Source organism: Branchiostoma floridae, chromosome 9, assembly GCF_000003815.2.
Source record: "Branchiostoma floridae strain S238N-H82 chromosome 9, Bfl_VNyyK, whole genome shotgun sequence".
NCBI lineage: Eukaryota > Metazoa > Chordata > Leptocardii > Amphioxiformes > Branchiostomatidae > Branchiostoma > Branchiostoma floridae.
In genome coordinates this window covers 15,139,988-15,156,253 of record NC_049987.1, presented here as the reverse complement: position 1 = coordinate 15,156,253, position 16,266 = coordinate 15,139,988, and the positions used below count along the sequence as shown (strand labels likewise).

Here is a 16,266-nt window from a genome sequence, read left to right as displayed (position 1 = left end):
TTTATAGGTATTCATTTGTTTAGTCATTCGTGTACTATTTTACTCGTTTACTCGTGTATCTTGTGATAATGTTTACTGGAAGCACAGTGTCAGATGAACTGTAATTTCCGAGAGAAAAATGTACCTAATCAAATACCCAACTGTGCAGCAAAAGTCAAGAAATGAGCAATGCAGCAATGCTTCTGCGACGTAATGTAAAGATAACACGTGATTCGATGAGCAGTGGATCATAAGTTGCAGAAAGTTTATGGCTTGTCCCCGTCTCTGATACAAAATGACCCATATGTAAAAAAATATGGCTTCTTTTTCTTTTGCCAAAATGTAAGATAAATGTTTTCGTAAACTTTCTTTCACAAAGTTTCTTTTGTTCTTGACAACGACTGGAGCTGGACATTAAAACTTGCAAGTTGAGGCCAGTTTTGTGCTGAAAACTTACATGTAGCTGTTTAACTTTTCTTCATAACTACTTCTACTAGAGACTGATGAACATTCAAGCCAGCAATATTAACTGTACCGCACCATTCTTATTGTTTTTTCTGTATACTACACCGTGAAAGTTCTGGTTGGAAGAAATCCACTGATTTACTAAAATTTGATTATCCTGCCCTTGTCTCCACAGGTTTTGGGGAACTTGCCACGCAACTACGCAAACTTGGATGTTGCCAGAGCTGAGTATGTCAGCCCGTTAGAGCACTCCCAGGCAAAGGGGGGGTAAGTTTGATAGCCTTGAATTTATCCTATTGTAACCCAGGTTCGCTCCTATGATCACTTCTCACACTGCGTAAACAGCAAGCGTGGCAATACCAAATCTTGTTAGGCGTTAAATGTTGTTATTGTTCAGGCAATTCTTTTCCTTTTGCCAATGGCAAAGATAGAAAGATACGGATGTACATGTATTAGGCATTTGTCAGTCTTGCAAATCTATGATAGTGCATATTCTGCACAATGTACTTATTGTTTGTTTTTACGCTTTATACGTCTCAGTTCTGGTGTGATTCTCTGCGTTTCTTCCCCTTTTCGGAACACTGAAATAATGAAGTCATTGTTGATGAATGTGTTTTCCTGATAAGCACTGCTGTTCTGTTGTTTCTACCAGCCGTTCTTTAGCCGCTATACTCGAGGCGCCCTGCACGGTGAAGTGGTCCAATTCTTACCAAATCAAGCCCGCGGAGGAGGGAGGAAAGTGTCTGTACTTCGTTGCGGCGTCTTCAGGCGACATTTTTGTGGTGTTCTCCGCCATTCCGAGGGATAAGACCACCTGGTACCATCTCCAGATCAGTTACCAGGGTGTTGCGCTCTACAAGGTAACGCCATTATTTTCTAAAAGGGTTTCAAGCACCAACTGTTACAATACAGTCAGGTCAAGCAGTTCTAATCGTATTTGTAATAATTATAATACTATTATCTCCATGAAAAATGGAGATATAGTTACGGGCTTAGTACATGTGTGTGTTTGCATTTCCGGATCCGGATTTTTGTACTCAGCATAACTCAAGAAACTCTTGGTGGATTACGATGACATTTTGATATAGGTGTTGGACAGACACAGGCCCCCTTGTTTGTGACCTTGGTTCTGTAGCAGAGCTTCTATTTTTTGTATCTTTTGGCCTGAACATGCTATGGCCTTCTTGTTACATGAGTCAGATTTTGTTTTCTTAATGGTCTTGATGTCACAAGTACTCATCAATTATATTTCACCAACCTTTGTGTAACAGTTCGAACATCCACATCGTGTTTATTGTGCCATTCTTAGGGAATGAAGCTGGTGAAATACGAGGGAGCGAAGAATGCCCGAAGTCTCGGTGACTCCAAACTGTTCCAGCCGTACTTCATTTGCCTGGAGGAAGACAGTGCAAACCAGCGAACCTACATCAAGTATGGCATCGGCTCTGACACTTCCGTAAGTGATATGTTTACACTTATCTATCTACATGGTTCTCTATGTCGATTCTGGTGTAGCACTGGTATACTGAGCTACTGCTTATGAGTACATTAAACGATTCTTTTAACATTTTCTGCCAACAGGAGAAAGGACTAGTCTACATGGTCTACAATGATGTGGGTCCACCATTGGGTATCCGTTTCTACTCCTTTGGAAGCGGGGAAAAGGACGTAGAGATCATGGACGCCCGAATCATCGAGGGAGGGGCACAGGGAGAGATGGAATGTACGGGAGGAACTATCATGAAGGATGGGAAGTGTGTGGAAGACTGTCACCCCGAGTGTAACGGTGAGCTTGTCAGCCATCACAAGCCAATCAAGTCGCCGCAAACACTCAAGAGGCAACGTGATTGACTCCTCACTTTCCCTCGAACAACAGGAGGGAGTATCTTGTTGGCAGGGTATTTGATTGACTGACTAGCCCTAACGTCAACCAATCAGAAGGGTGATTCAGGCCGGTGTCACAGCGATCTCGCCCCCCCCCCCCCGTGATCTCGCCCCCCGGGGGCGAAATCACTAGCGATCTCGCCCTCCCCGGCTAGTGATCTCGCCCCCTATCTCGCCCCCCTTAGCGATTTCGCCCCCCCCCCCCCAAAAAAAAAACGGGTTTACATAACATTTTAGAAGTTTATTGGTATAAATCACACAGTGCAGTTTCAGAATGATATAAGAACACGAATCTGATACATAACTCCATCCATAGTATTAATATCAACTTTTTACATGTTGATAAGACAGTTGAAGTTGTTTCGGACAAGGACGGTTGGATCCCTTGTATTCCCATTATTGCATATTCTTGAGTCTCGACATAAGATGCTTTTAATTGTATTCACCTGTTCTCAAGCAACCTACATATCTCCAATATGAAGTCTCTACCATGAACTGGCCACAAAAGAAGTATGAAATGTCTTTATTAGTTATGTAGATAAGGTATTCATTAGAATATCGCACATTTCGTTAAATGCACCTAACCTATGGATATCCAATATGACTGTTTTTATAGTATTTAGGAACTCTGGTGTTTTACCCGTGTTTCTAAAACCGGTACTTTACCAGTGTTTTTGTATCATTTCGCAACAGGTGTATTAAATTGTGCGAAGATAGTATTTATAATGAGAAACTATTTTTCACTTGTGCTTTTGTTAGTGCTTTGGAAATGTTTTCAGCACAAGATAGAAAACACTGTGGCAAATTGAAAACATATGGCTGACTCATTCTGTGCAGTAGATGGTGTTGATTTATACGTTCGCGATAGCGCTGTCTTTTTATGCCACCTCAACTGAAAAAAGTGTCTTTTCATTTCAATGGCTTGTTTGCACTGAACCATATAGTATCGACTTTCGAGGTATAACACCTTCAGGTAATACGGTGCCATATAGGTACCAGGTAACACACCATAAACGTTACTCCCCAGGTGCAGTATAGTACCAGGTAGCGAGCCTTATATGTAGTAACCACTTGCTCTTGAGAACCCTCCGAGAAGCAATTTTCTTAATGGGGACGAAAACACTAAAGGGGGCGAAATGTAGTGATTTCGCCCCTCCGGGGGGCGAGATCGCTGTAACACCGGTACGCCAGGGTCTTTATTTGCTTGATAATACATGCAAGCTATCGGCCGACCTTGGGTAAAAATGAGCTTTGTTGGGCATTTTCTTTTTTCAAAAATATATTTTTTACCAATACAGGATGTATCCCCATGTCCCCTGGATCGAAGCTCGACACGGAATGCCGCAGTTGTAAGCACTTTTCTTTTGAAAAGGGCGGTGGAGTTATCCAGTGCGTCGCAGAATGCCCAGCCGGTACCGAACCAGCCTCCGACGGCAAGACATGCGCATGTAGTGACTTTGTCTTCCAAAACGATGACGGAAGTTCCCGATGCGTCACGGCATGCGGAACCGGTTTCGTACCGGGCTCCGATGGCAAGACTTGCGTTGGTAAGTTCGCCATCTGCCCTTGTACAGGTCAAGTCCTCTTGCAAAGATGAATGGTCAATATATTCGTCCATTAGTTGACAATACCCGGTTGCATACATATTTACTATATATATATATATATATATATATATATACTATAAATACTTGAAAGAGGCTATTTTTACGCAACAATTGTTTTTGTCAAGGGAGTTTGTTACCTTCCTTAGGCAGGGCAATTTTGTCTGGTTCTAGTTGTTAACGTTTCTTTGTTTATCTATTTAACTGATATATATATGTATATGTTACACTTCTTTACATTGGGGACCGTTTAAACATCGCAAAGAATCACTGCATATATGCAAATACTTTGCGTTTGTGACCGCATCTGTAAGCAGTGGTAAAATGTGAACCAATCAGAATTGTCCCGAGGAAGGTGACAGACAGTCATCGAAACGTCGGTGGAAATAGAGAAGTGGTTCTGCATTTAGTATCTTTATTCAGTGATGTACCAACCTGATAATACTGTTCGCGGATATTTACTAAATATTTGTATTTTTCTTTAACAGCGGCAATTAAGTGGAGAAATGACTTTCGGTGTGGAAGGCAGTTTCCAGCCCCAGGAGCGAGCCCTGGGCGGTGTAACCCTAAGTCAAATGCGCCCTGTTGTTCGAATCAAGAGGGCGGACGGTGCGGGGCCTTGCCAGGTCACTGTGGATGCAGTAAATGTTTTGACTTTCGCAAAGGTATAACATAATTTTCGCGTCAAAAGTTTGTCTTATAAACACACCATTCTGTACACTTTATCGCCATGTTAGTGTTTAATGTCATTTTTTTAGCAAAGAAATGTGGAACTGGACCAGCAAGATGCTTGTTTTACCGTGCATCGTTTATCATATTAGTTAGTATTATTCAATATTTAGACGATGTTTACGGATACCAAAACATGATTTTGTACATTTAAGCAGCGTAAATGCGTCTACAGCATCGTAATAAAAGTATACAAACGATGGCATATTGTGTATTCGATGACCGTCAATCGTATCATGCCCTTTTACTAAACCACTCTCTTTGCATGGCATTAAAATTAAACACGGCGGTTACTTACCCGGGAATTCTTTCCCGTTGCTTGTCACGTTACTGGTCCTGAATCAACTGAATATTGATGGACAATAAGATATTAGAAATTGACATAATTTAGGCCACTAAAGAAAATGAGATAAAAAGTAGCCATTAGAAATAAGACATGTTGTTCAATTTGTGTACATATGACGCTAATGATGGTCATCACTCCTTTGACAGGGGTCAATGTCGCGTTGCTGAAGCCAGCTTACCAAAGCAGCGGGGAAGCTCCTGCCAGCCGTGCCGTAGATGGCGACACCAACAGTGACTTTGGCGGTAACTCCTGCACCCACTCTAGAGCAGAAAACAGCCCCACCTGGTATGTGGACCTTGGTGAAACGTCCAAGGTTACAAGGTACGTGCACGGTACATACAGCAGTAGGTTAGAGATATTCAAATCTGACGGAACTTCGATTTTGGGTAGAGATTAGGCGTAGGTACCGGTACAGAAAATTCAGCTCCGGTCCGGAGGTTCAGGTCTTGGTCCAGGTCCAGGTTCAGGCCGGAACCAGGACCTGATTATGTAAAGTTGCGTCTTTAACTCCGGGTGGTTGTGGCCGCGATGTAGACGTCCTGTTGCTTTGCCATGTGTCTATGGGGACTGACAATTTCGGGGCGGACTAAAATTGGTCGTATTGAAAGCAAGGTTGTCTGTGAAAATTTGGTACAAATTAACTATAAAGTCCATTTCGATCTCGTTATCTTATTGTACCAGCCCCCCCCCCCCCCCCCCCAACGCGTGAAAGGCGGTCGATATTATCTGTTAATTTTCCAATCTGTCAAAAATCCAGTCCACTGATTTTTATCAGGTCCGTTTTTTTCGGACCGGTTTAACAAGAAAACCTGAATTTGTACCGGTGCCCACCCCTGGTAGATATCGTCATGGGATTCTCCACTGGTGGTAGAGGCTGCGGTCACTATCTGTGGTAGATCAAAATCTCTACCCAGATATGTATATCATGAAAAACAATGGGTTTGTACATGGTCGTTCCTGGCATCTTCTTTTATGACTGAACATGTAACATTAGCAAAATTGCCACGGACAAGATCAAAATAATTCTAGGTTAAATATACCCTAGATGCTTTGATTAAAGACTTGAACTGTTACAAACTCTTTGTAAACAATTTTTGATAACCTGCATTGGATTATTCAAGTACACTTAAAAGGAATATGATTCTTATATAATATAAGTAAGTTATTAATTGTCTACATTAGTCCTTGACAAACTATACTTTTTGTGGTTATGCCAATTAATATATAGAAAATAAAAATTAAAAGGCTCAATATGTATGACCCAATTATGTGACTATTGATCTATCAATGATTACAAGCTTATCAATTTACATTTGTAAAATATTGTGGAGTTTAACTTTATAAGTTGAATCTTCATCAAAACATGCATTAAGTTGTTTTTCGTCTTCAATATCTACAGTGTTGTCATCTACAACCGCGATGACTGCTGTGGAGATCGACTCAACCCCTTCAACATCCACATCGGGGACTTCCGCACGGTCACCGACAACCCCAAGTGTGGTGGGGATCAGCGAATCGACCTGAGCAAGCCGTCCATTTCCGTCTCATGTCCGGGAATGCGGGGGCGCTATGTGGGCATCCGTCTTCCCGGAGCCAACCGTATACTGTCCCTGTGTGAAGTCCAAGTATTTGCACGTAGGCATTCACTATATTCACTTGATAAGAATTTGTCTGAGTCACTGACGAAAAGTATTGGATGTTACCTGATCCGTCTGACCGTTTCCAAACGCAGTTGCTTGAGTAACATACTCTCCATGCAGAGGTTAGGTCCCGGCTGGGTTGTTTTTAATGTTCATTTAGGCGTTTTCATCGGGCTTTCTATTTCGTACCATTGACCGCGAGACAAAAAGAAAAAAAAAACAATTACAAAATAGAAAGCATGAGAAAAACGACAAAAAAGTCTAAAACAGCTGGCGCCGGAGAGGAACTTTTGCTTGGAGAATACAGTAACAGTGCTATTTGGCTTGTCCGGTACCTGATGAGTGTCGAACCTTCATCGACTTATTCACTAGCCGTGGATATGACACCATGTGTGACGTATGGCATAATGCATGTTATGCCACTTAAGGGGTGACATCCTTTGCAGGGCTACATTTCTAGTGCGAGTGCGCAAAAAAAGATGGGTAAAAAAAGAATATATCAATAAACGTGTACAGAAGGAGCCATGTGTTGAAGCAAAAAGATGGTATCACAGCCAGATTTTTATCACATCAAATTCATTTATCCTGATCCCTTTATTGTAACTGCAGCAACCTATGGCAACTTTTTATCACTTTTACCAAGTTGGAATCTACATTTATGGCTACCACATTGGTGTCGTTTCTTCAGCTGCTGAACTAAACTCAGCACAAAACGTTTGGAATATCATATTTCCGTTATTTCTTCATAAACGTCAATGTGTTACATATCAATACTATAGAAAGCTTGTGTGATTCCCTTTCCTATGGTATCAAGCTTACGAGCAACAGGCCTGTTTATGTGAATGGGTCACCAAAAAAAGTGCCCAAATTTCCTTGCTTCAGTTCAACACTGTATCACCCTGTTGGCATTGGCGCGCGTCAGAGATTCAATCAATCCTCTTTTCGCGTCACGTTTTTATACAGAACATGCAAGCTTGTTTTAGCACATTTGAGTAGATTATATCTGCATCTGCCCTTTGGCAGTTGGATGGCCGAGTCAAATTTTAAGCGTGGAGGCGACAAGGAGAACCGCACGCTGACATGGCGAGAGTAACTTTCAGTGTTTGGTGGTGGAGGCAGCGTCATGGTGTTGGGCGGTGTAACCGCCATAGGAAAAAGAAGACTCGTCATCATTCAAGGCAACTTCAATGTGGTGACATAGGGACATCCTCCTCCATCCATTCGCAATATCCTACCTCTTCAATATTGGACCAAGTGCCATTCTGCAAGATTACAACACCCGTCCACAAACAGCAAGGACCTTTGCAGACCATCTCACGGATGCTGGAGTACTTAGTGAGAGCATTAGTGGCTTTGATGGACATGTCCTGATTATTCAACTTGTCTTCATTCTTAAGTCAATACCGACGGAAGAAAATGTATGGTATCATTTCCGTGTCAAAATTTCGTATTGAAAAAGGTACCTTAAAGAAGTGAAAATAGACGTAACTACGTCTACAATGCTTTGAACAAAACATCGTTTCGGTAGGCCTTAAGGGGCCTTTTTAACGATGTCCATACGTCCCCTCTCCACAGCTTTACAATTTCCGTGTCAAAATAACGTTTTGGAAAAGGGTACCTTAAACAAGCGAAAATACGCGTACGACGTTGCGACAGGGACGTACACCATATCGTATAGATATGGCATCATTTCTGTGTCAAAATATCGTATCTAAAAACGTACCTTAAAATAGCGTAAATACGTCGACGATATACGTATTTTCCGGTTAAAACTATATCGTTTACGTATACGTTATTGTCTCGGAACAAAAATATCGGAAAACTCCATCATGGGCCGGCCCATTAGACCCAGCAAACTTCACTTTGCTAAGATAACGTTATAAGAAGAATCTCAAATGACCGTCATCGGGTATACGATATCGCAATCCAGACGAATTTTTTTTTTCATACGGTATCGTTCTGGCATGTACATTCTATATCTAAACATCGTATCACAATATGTTCGTTAAAGTAACGTGCGCGATGTTGCGATAGGGATACACAGACAAACTGCCTAAAATATTAGTTTCTTGACTAAGTTTTCAAATTTCACAACCCCTTGACATATGTCAGGGTATAAATAAATCAGTTGCTGTGTAGAACGATGAACAAATAAATTGAGAACAAAAGCAAAATTACAAACGGTATGAGGTCTCTATTGTCTTTGAAGGAATCTGTCCGGAAGGCAACCGAATCGTACTGCCCAGTGGTAAGACGTACACCGTCCCTGAAAGTAGCTCAGCGTATGAGGGCGCACAGGAAGAATGCAGACGACAAGGCGGCATCGTTGCGATTCCAAGGGACAAAGAGGAACAACGGAACCTGGTGTTCCTAAAGAACTGCGTCAGCAGGTAAAACCCCGGTCACAAAGCGCGTACGATTTCTTGCGATGGAGTATTCCGCATATCGTACGATGAGCGCAGTGAATCGCAGCAAAATCGTAAGCAAAATCAGCCATTGCAGAGGATCGGATGATGTTCAAACTTTTTTCCAGCGTCGTACGATTTTTCACTTGTGTTTCTTCTGAAAAGCCACCTGAACGCGTTCGTGCTTCTTTAACCAACCAAACGTGGCCCTAGCTGTTGAATACCTTCCTATAATGTCTTTCACTGTAAAAATTAATTAAAAGAGACCATGACAATACGAGTATTACAAGCAAAGGTTCAAGTCAAGCACAAGTACTGGTATGGTTATCTTGGCCTGCTTGACGACTCTACGAGTCAGGCTTTTTCGAAGATCGTACATGTATTATGATATGCTCTCAACAAAAAATGTCATCATTCAAAAATGGTATCATAAGCATTATATCATATATATTTCCGATTCATAGAGCCTGCCTTTCTGTTCGAGTTGTCCCCATGGTTACGGTTATGGTAATCTGACCCAAGACTGGCGAGAAATGAGATCTAATCTGATTATGAACCCAAATGCATGTAGTGATCAAACAATTGTCTTCATCACCTGTACGTGATACCGACTCTGCCACGTGAAAAATCTTGCCTTGAAGGCAGGCTCCTCTACGTGCGCGATGTTCTCTGGTTGCTTCAGTGAACAGTTGCGACTGATATAATTGACCTTTTCGTCAACATCGACAATATCATGGAAAACTAAAACTATCAGAACATGCTATAAGTTTATGACACTTTAACGTCATCAGTAGAAAAAAAATGACCGTAATGAAGTCTGCTATGGGGGCAATGGAGAAACTTTGAACATGTTTAAAATCCATTTCAGCTCCATTTTTCGTCATAGGACGCTCCCCGATTTACTATGATTTACTGCGATTGACGCAGGTACGCTCTTCTGACCTCATCGTACGATGCACTACGCGCTTTGTGACCGCGGCTTTATATATTTATATATCTAAACCATTGCTTCCGATTCTCCCCCGACTTACGACGCACTGCGCTTATACCGCGCATCGCAAGGAATCGCAAGGAATCGTACGTGCTTTGTGACCGGGGCTGAAGGTGACAACTGTATGAGCTTGGGCCTCACTGTTAGTTGAATGGAAATTCGTAAACAGTTTCATCAGTTTGGTACGTCACTTAATAAAGAAAGTCGTTTACACAAATATTGCTTTATTCATAACGACTTTTCGGTGACCTTCTGTCACTTTCCTCATGAAAATTCTTGCTGGTTCACATAGCACTGCAGCACAAGATGTTGCTGCGTCCGAAAGACGTTGAATGAATATTGTTGTCTGCAGAACTAGCAAGAAGAGAGGCAATAACAAACTGATGTCATGCACTTCTACATTTAACAATATAGGGACGATCAGTTTTGGCTTGGTATGAAGAAGACAGCGGGTGTCTGGAGAGACGGCAGGGGCACCGCACTGGGCAGTTTTACGAGCTGGGCGTCCGGGGAGCCGAACAACAGATACAACTGTGCGCACATCGTCTTCGGGGATAAAGAGGGGGAACGACGAGACAAGTGGGCAGGCGCAACCTGCCTCCTACGATTCCGCTACGTCTGCGAGATACAGGATGGTAAGACATATTCAACTTCTCTTTTCGATCACCTTTGGCAGAATCACTCTAAACAAAAGATATATGGTATGATAGAATCTTTATAATAGAAAGTTTATTTGCAAGTTCATGCCCTGAGGCTAATTGCAAGTACATGGTGTATGGCATCATTTCCGTGTCAAAATTTCGTACTGAAAAAGGTACCTTAAAGAAGCGAAAATAGACATAAATACGTCTACGCTGCTTTGAACAAAACGTCGCTTTGGTAGGCCTGAAGGGGCCTTTTGAACGATGCCCATAGGTCCCCCTTGCACAGATTTACAATTTCCGTGTCAAAATAACGGTCTGGAAAAGGGTACCTTAAACAAGCAAAAATACGTGTACGATGTTTCAAGAGGGACGTTACGATATCGTAACGATAGCGTGCTACGATTTCTTGCAATATCGCATATCATAGCAACATTGAACAAAATATGTATGCTGTAACTTACAAGTCACACGGTACGTACACCCCCTTCTCACTCCAACATGGTTATGCCCAACTTGATCAAGTCAACGTTACCATCAGGTACTGGGTACGTGTCACTTGAAATCAAAGCATCGTCACCCTTCCACCCCCCATTCCAAACATGGTTATGTCCCACTTGATCAAATCAACGTTACCATAAGCGACGCCTGGCGGACCATTAGGTACTGCGTACGTGTCACTTGAAATCGAGACCCTTCCCTCCCCCATTCCAAACCATACTCTTCTTGGCGAAGAGAATGATCTGAATGGAGTGTTTGACTTTAGTAGAGTAATTTTGGCACTTTATTTTTGTGACTCGTAAGCAGGCCTGGTACTCGTTCCATGAATTTACAATCATAAAATACTCTACTCAGATATTCTGAAAACAAACATGGATGTTCTATTTACCAAACGTTGGGCGAAAAAAGGATTGATTGAATCATTGTCAACTGCGGCCATAACAACCGGATGATTCAGTGTTTAACAGAAACGGGGGAATTTGGGCACTTTTTCGCGACCCTCTCACGTAAGCAGGCCTAGTGCAGGGTAGTATAAGTTTGATACCATTGGAAAGAAAATCATTCAAGCTTTCAATAGATATATAATATATTGAAATTGATGCAGAAACAACAGAAATATGATCAACCGAAGCTAATATTCCAAACTTTTTGTGCCGAGTTTAGTTTTACTTCTACAAAAACGCTCTTTGCTACTTTATAAGTGTGACCTGTAAGTTACCAGTACAATCAAGGATAGAACATGACATGTTTTCCAAATTTCGGATTTTTTTGTCATGTTGGCCCTCTTCGGAAGGTATTTTTTTTATAGATCTTCATCAATGTGCACGTGATGATGTCATCCATAACATTTACTGCCTCACATTGCAGTCAGCCCTACCACCCCCCCCCCCCCCCAAGCAAAAAGATTCGGAGGCCGAGGACGTGCTACTTAAGTAATTAAACCTAGGGGGATACATTACACTAACACTTTGGAGATCTCACAAATGCAGCTTTTCTTGATATTATAATCTTTTTTAATAAATGATTGAATTTGGCAAATTGTCAACCCAGAATTCGAGTGAAGTTCTTTTTTTTGTATGTCATACTAGGCTAGAGGCCACTGCGGAGGCAAGCCCAGTCACGGACCTACACCCTGTTGTACCGGCGGCGGTTGGTGAACAACACGGCGGGTCCCTTCATCTGCTGAAAGAATTACAGAAAGTCATAAATCATCGAATTTCTCTCATGGAATTGTCATCATTTATGTATATCAAGCAATAACCCCTGTGTACCGGCCTGCAGTCTGTCCTTGCACTGTATTTGTCAGCCATCAGCCAATCAGTTACCAACCAATCACGTCACCGCTTACAGTAAAGAAGTGTCGTGATTGGCTATTTTTGTAACCAACAGAAGAAAAAGTATATGACTGGTCGCATGCAAGGCTAGGGTTATAGCTTGATATATAGAAATGAGTGGCCTAGCATAAGAGGATTTGAAAGTCATTAATGTTTCCTTTTTTTTTATTACTTTTTATCTTTTATGCTGATGCTGGTGTCTAGAATGCTGTCGTTCGATGATTATCACGGCTTTACATAAACGGGTTTGATTATGAATTAGAGTTTGTCTACATTAATGGTGATTTGATAGACTTATGTTCGTAGGTTTGTTCTTATTTGTTTAGTTATAATTTTGTTTGACATTCAAGGCTCAGTCAGAAAATAATGCCATATTAGGTGCATTTTTAATAAAATGTGTTGAAATTTGGCACACATGTAAAAGAACATACCTCCTCGTTTATTGAGACTGTTAAATTTATTAATTTGTTGTCCGGATTTTTATGAGCGAATGGGCTGATTTCAAGATGCATGTAGACGCCCTTACTTGCTGACTTACTTCGTGTCATTTGATAATAATATGATGTTAATGATTGCAAGATCTGGTCTACATCAATGAAAAGTTTATAGATTGTAAGGTTTGTATAGCCTCTATCAGGCTCCGTGGTAAAATATGATAAATATATTCACCCTGTCATGTAATAACAACTACTTCTGTCGCCTTACATGTTTGTCCGTTTTGTATTGTTGACACTAGGTGTATTTCCGGCGGTGGCGTTTTATGAATTTTTCGTGTTGTATTTCTGATATTTGTTTCCACAATAAAGTACAATAATAAGCGTTGTCCTGAACTATTTGTAGGTTTCGTACATTTTATGTGTTAGATAATCACTGCTTGATTTCGATGATGTAGCGAGTTTCACTTCCTCTTTTCTGACTGGCATTTGACCTAAAGTTACCAGAGAACCATCATGCCGTGCCTCTTACAGGTTGCATTAAGATATGTATTTGTAAATCTGCAATCTGTAAAAGGTAATCTATACTTTATTTGCAGGTGTTTATTTGAGAAAGAGAGAGAGACAGAAAGAGATAGAAGGAGAGACAAAAAGAGAGACAGAGAGAGAAAGAAAGATCAGGGCAAATTTCATGTATGTTACGACCGCCCAAAAACAAGTGCATGTGCAAGAGATACATGATTTACTCTCAAATCAACAACCAAACAAAGCATCGTTTTAAAATGTGGCAATAAAATCATATAAGTTGACGATCTCAAAGTAGCCTATTTACCAAACCCCAGCGCACTGCATGACGGTTTATGTCGATACAAATATGGCATTGTGACGTTTACTGTTAGCCTATACAAGCTACATGTCTGCTACATTTAAAAGCTACCAGCGAATTGGGGAGGGGGGTGTTCGTATGGGAATGTCAGCTCCATCTCTTCTTTTTTCTATTATATTTCTTTTTCAAGTTTGTACCTAAAGTAATAAGATTAAAAATCAACACTGTGTTCGGGCTTTTGGATGAGTTTCCCGTCTTCAAAGTTGCCTCTGTCACTGTTAGTTAAAGTTAAAGTTGCCCGTACATCAGTAAAAGATGCGTAGGGGTGGCGTCCATCTCCATTTCTGTAGCCCTTGGGCCACACATGTGCAAGCAACTACAGCAGGGGGCTGGTCCCTGGTAGTGATGTGTGTTTAACTTCCATACTCTTCCTCATTAGTGCAGCAAACAATAAGATTATCTGTGGCTGTATATAATAACGTTACTGCGCCCAATTTCCATTGGCAAAATGTTTCAACTTCCCAGGTTTTGACTAGTCTTCTGCAAATCTAATTACAAGCCTCGGACGTTTAAACAAATTAGGAAAATAACAACGCTTACGCTTCTTGTCTTGCGCTGCGAACCGTCTAGACTTAGTCTAAACTGTGAGGTCCATGCGCCAGCCATGTTGTATCCGCGCCGGTATCCAAGCAGAAAGGATGTTGAATGGAACCTCCTTGGTATTTCTTGAAAGCCCAGGGTTCAGTACTTACTGTATTCTTAATTTTTTAACAGGGCGTTAGGAATAGGTTAATAAAACAGTACTAAATGCAGAAACAGAAGCAAAATAATAATAACGATCCAGGTGCTTGCATCTGCTTGGAGATCAGGAAAGCCAGCCAGCACGTCATGCAACACGCTGCTGACATAACTTTGGTCCGGTTTGATGAAAGAAGTCATAAGAACGAAGGGGCATTTCATGAAGTAAGTAGCAACATTACAGAATTAATATCTTTGTGAGTGAGTGAGTGAGTGAGTGAGTGAGTGAGTGAGTGAGTGAGTGAGTGAGTGAGTGAGTGAGTGAGTGAGTGGGTGGGTGAGTGAGTGAGTGTGTATGTGTCAATGGCGTAAATATTACAAAGCGTGCGTTACTTTTATCACTTGAAGTGTATAGCAGAGTACGTGGAGAGAAAGTAAGCACCCGATTTCAAAACGGTTTGCAGATTACAAATCTGTACCAACATACCTTTGTAATGATGCCAAGTTTGACCGCCTAGCAGGGTTGTAGCCAGAACCTGTCCTTCAGTCCTTTGAAGGAATTTTGCAGCTGGGGACTGAAAAAAAATGTCCCCATTCCGTCCCCAGGAACAGACAAAAATTGATATGAAAAGATATAAAAAAACTGAAACCCATGTGTTCTTCCTCACCAAAACAGATGTCATTGAACAGCTTAGTCTACAAGCAAAATTTGCACCTCAAAATGCAGGAAATAGTGTTTCAGAGGGTCTAGGTTTCAAAATTTTCTGGAACCCAGAGCCCCTAAAAATGACGCGCAACGTCACGCCATGCATTCGGTGCTCGATAGGATTCCCATTCAAAATTGAGGGGACTGAAAATGATTTTAGGCTGGCTACAACCCTGCCGCCTAGAATACACTCTTAGCAATGTTGCTTCTAAGCACTACCCTAACCCCAACCCTAACCCTAGCGGTAGCGCTTAAGTCATATTTCGGCAAGTAAGCACCCGATTTCAAAACGGTTTGCAGATTACAAATCTGTACCAACATACCTTTGTAATGATACCAAGTTTGACCGCCTAGAATACACTCTTAGCAATGTTGCCTCTAAGCACTACCCTAACCCTAACCCTAACCCTAGCGGTAGTGCTTAAGTCATATCTCGGCAAGTAAGCACCCGATTTCAAAACGGTTTGCAGATAACAAATCTGTACAACATACCTTTGTAATGATACAAAGTCTGACCGCCTAGAATACACTCTTAGCAATGTTGCCTCTAAGCACAACCCTAACCCTAACCGTAACCCTAGCGGTAGTGCTTAAGACATATGTCGGCAAGTAAGCACCCGATTTCAAAACGGTTTGCAGCTTACAAATCTGTACCAACATACCTTTGTAATGATACCTAGTTTGACACCCTAGAATACACTCTTAGCAATGTTGCCTCTACGCACTACCCTAACCCTAACCCTAACCCTAGCGGTAGCGCTTAAGTCATATCTCGGCAAGTAAGCACCCGATTTCAAAACGGTTTGCAGACTACAAATCTGTACCAACATACCTTTGTAATGATACCGAGTTTGACCGCCTAGAATACACTCTTAGCAATGTTGCTTCTTAGCACAACCCTAACCCTAACCCTAACCCTAGCGGTAGTGCTTAAGTCATATCTCGGCAAGTAAGCACCCGATTTCAAAACGGTTTGCAGATTACAAATCTGTACAACATACCTTTGTAATGATACAAAGTCTGACCGCCTAGAATACACTCTT

General features: G+C 41.5%; 1 protein-coding gene across 1 annotated transcript in view; it reads left to right on the top strand.

The window, feature by feature from the left end:
• The window catches only part of LOC118423282, a 31,748-nt gene extending 18,399 nt beyond the window's left edge, over nt 1-13,349 (top strand). Inside the window, exons 20-30 of the mRNA XM_035831373.1 lie at nt 620-711; nt 1,097-1,304; nt 1,754-1,900; nt 2,026-2,230; nt 3,627-3,875; nt 4,421-4,597; nt 5,154-5,328; nt 6,407-6,642; nt 8,857-9,037; nt 10,458-10,678; nt 12,274-13,349. Coding sequence (XP_035687266.1) covers nt 620-711; nt 1,097-1,304; nt 1,754-1,900; nt 2,026-2,230; nt 3,627-3,875; nt 4,421-4,597; nt 5,154-5,328; nt 6,407-6,642; nt 8,857-9,037; nt 10,458-10,678; nt 12,274-12,278 — 1,896 coding nt within the window. The 3' untranslated portion in view covers nt 12,279-13,349. The remainder of the gene's footprint in view (nt 1-619; nt 712-1,096; nt 1,305-1,753; nt 1,901-2,025; nt 2,231-3,626; nt 3,876-4,420; nt 4,598-5,153; nt 5,329-6,406; nt 6,643-8,856; nt 9,038-10,457; nt 10,679-12,273) is intronic.
• The last annotated feature ends 2,917 nt before the right edge of the window (nt 13,350-16,266 follow it).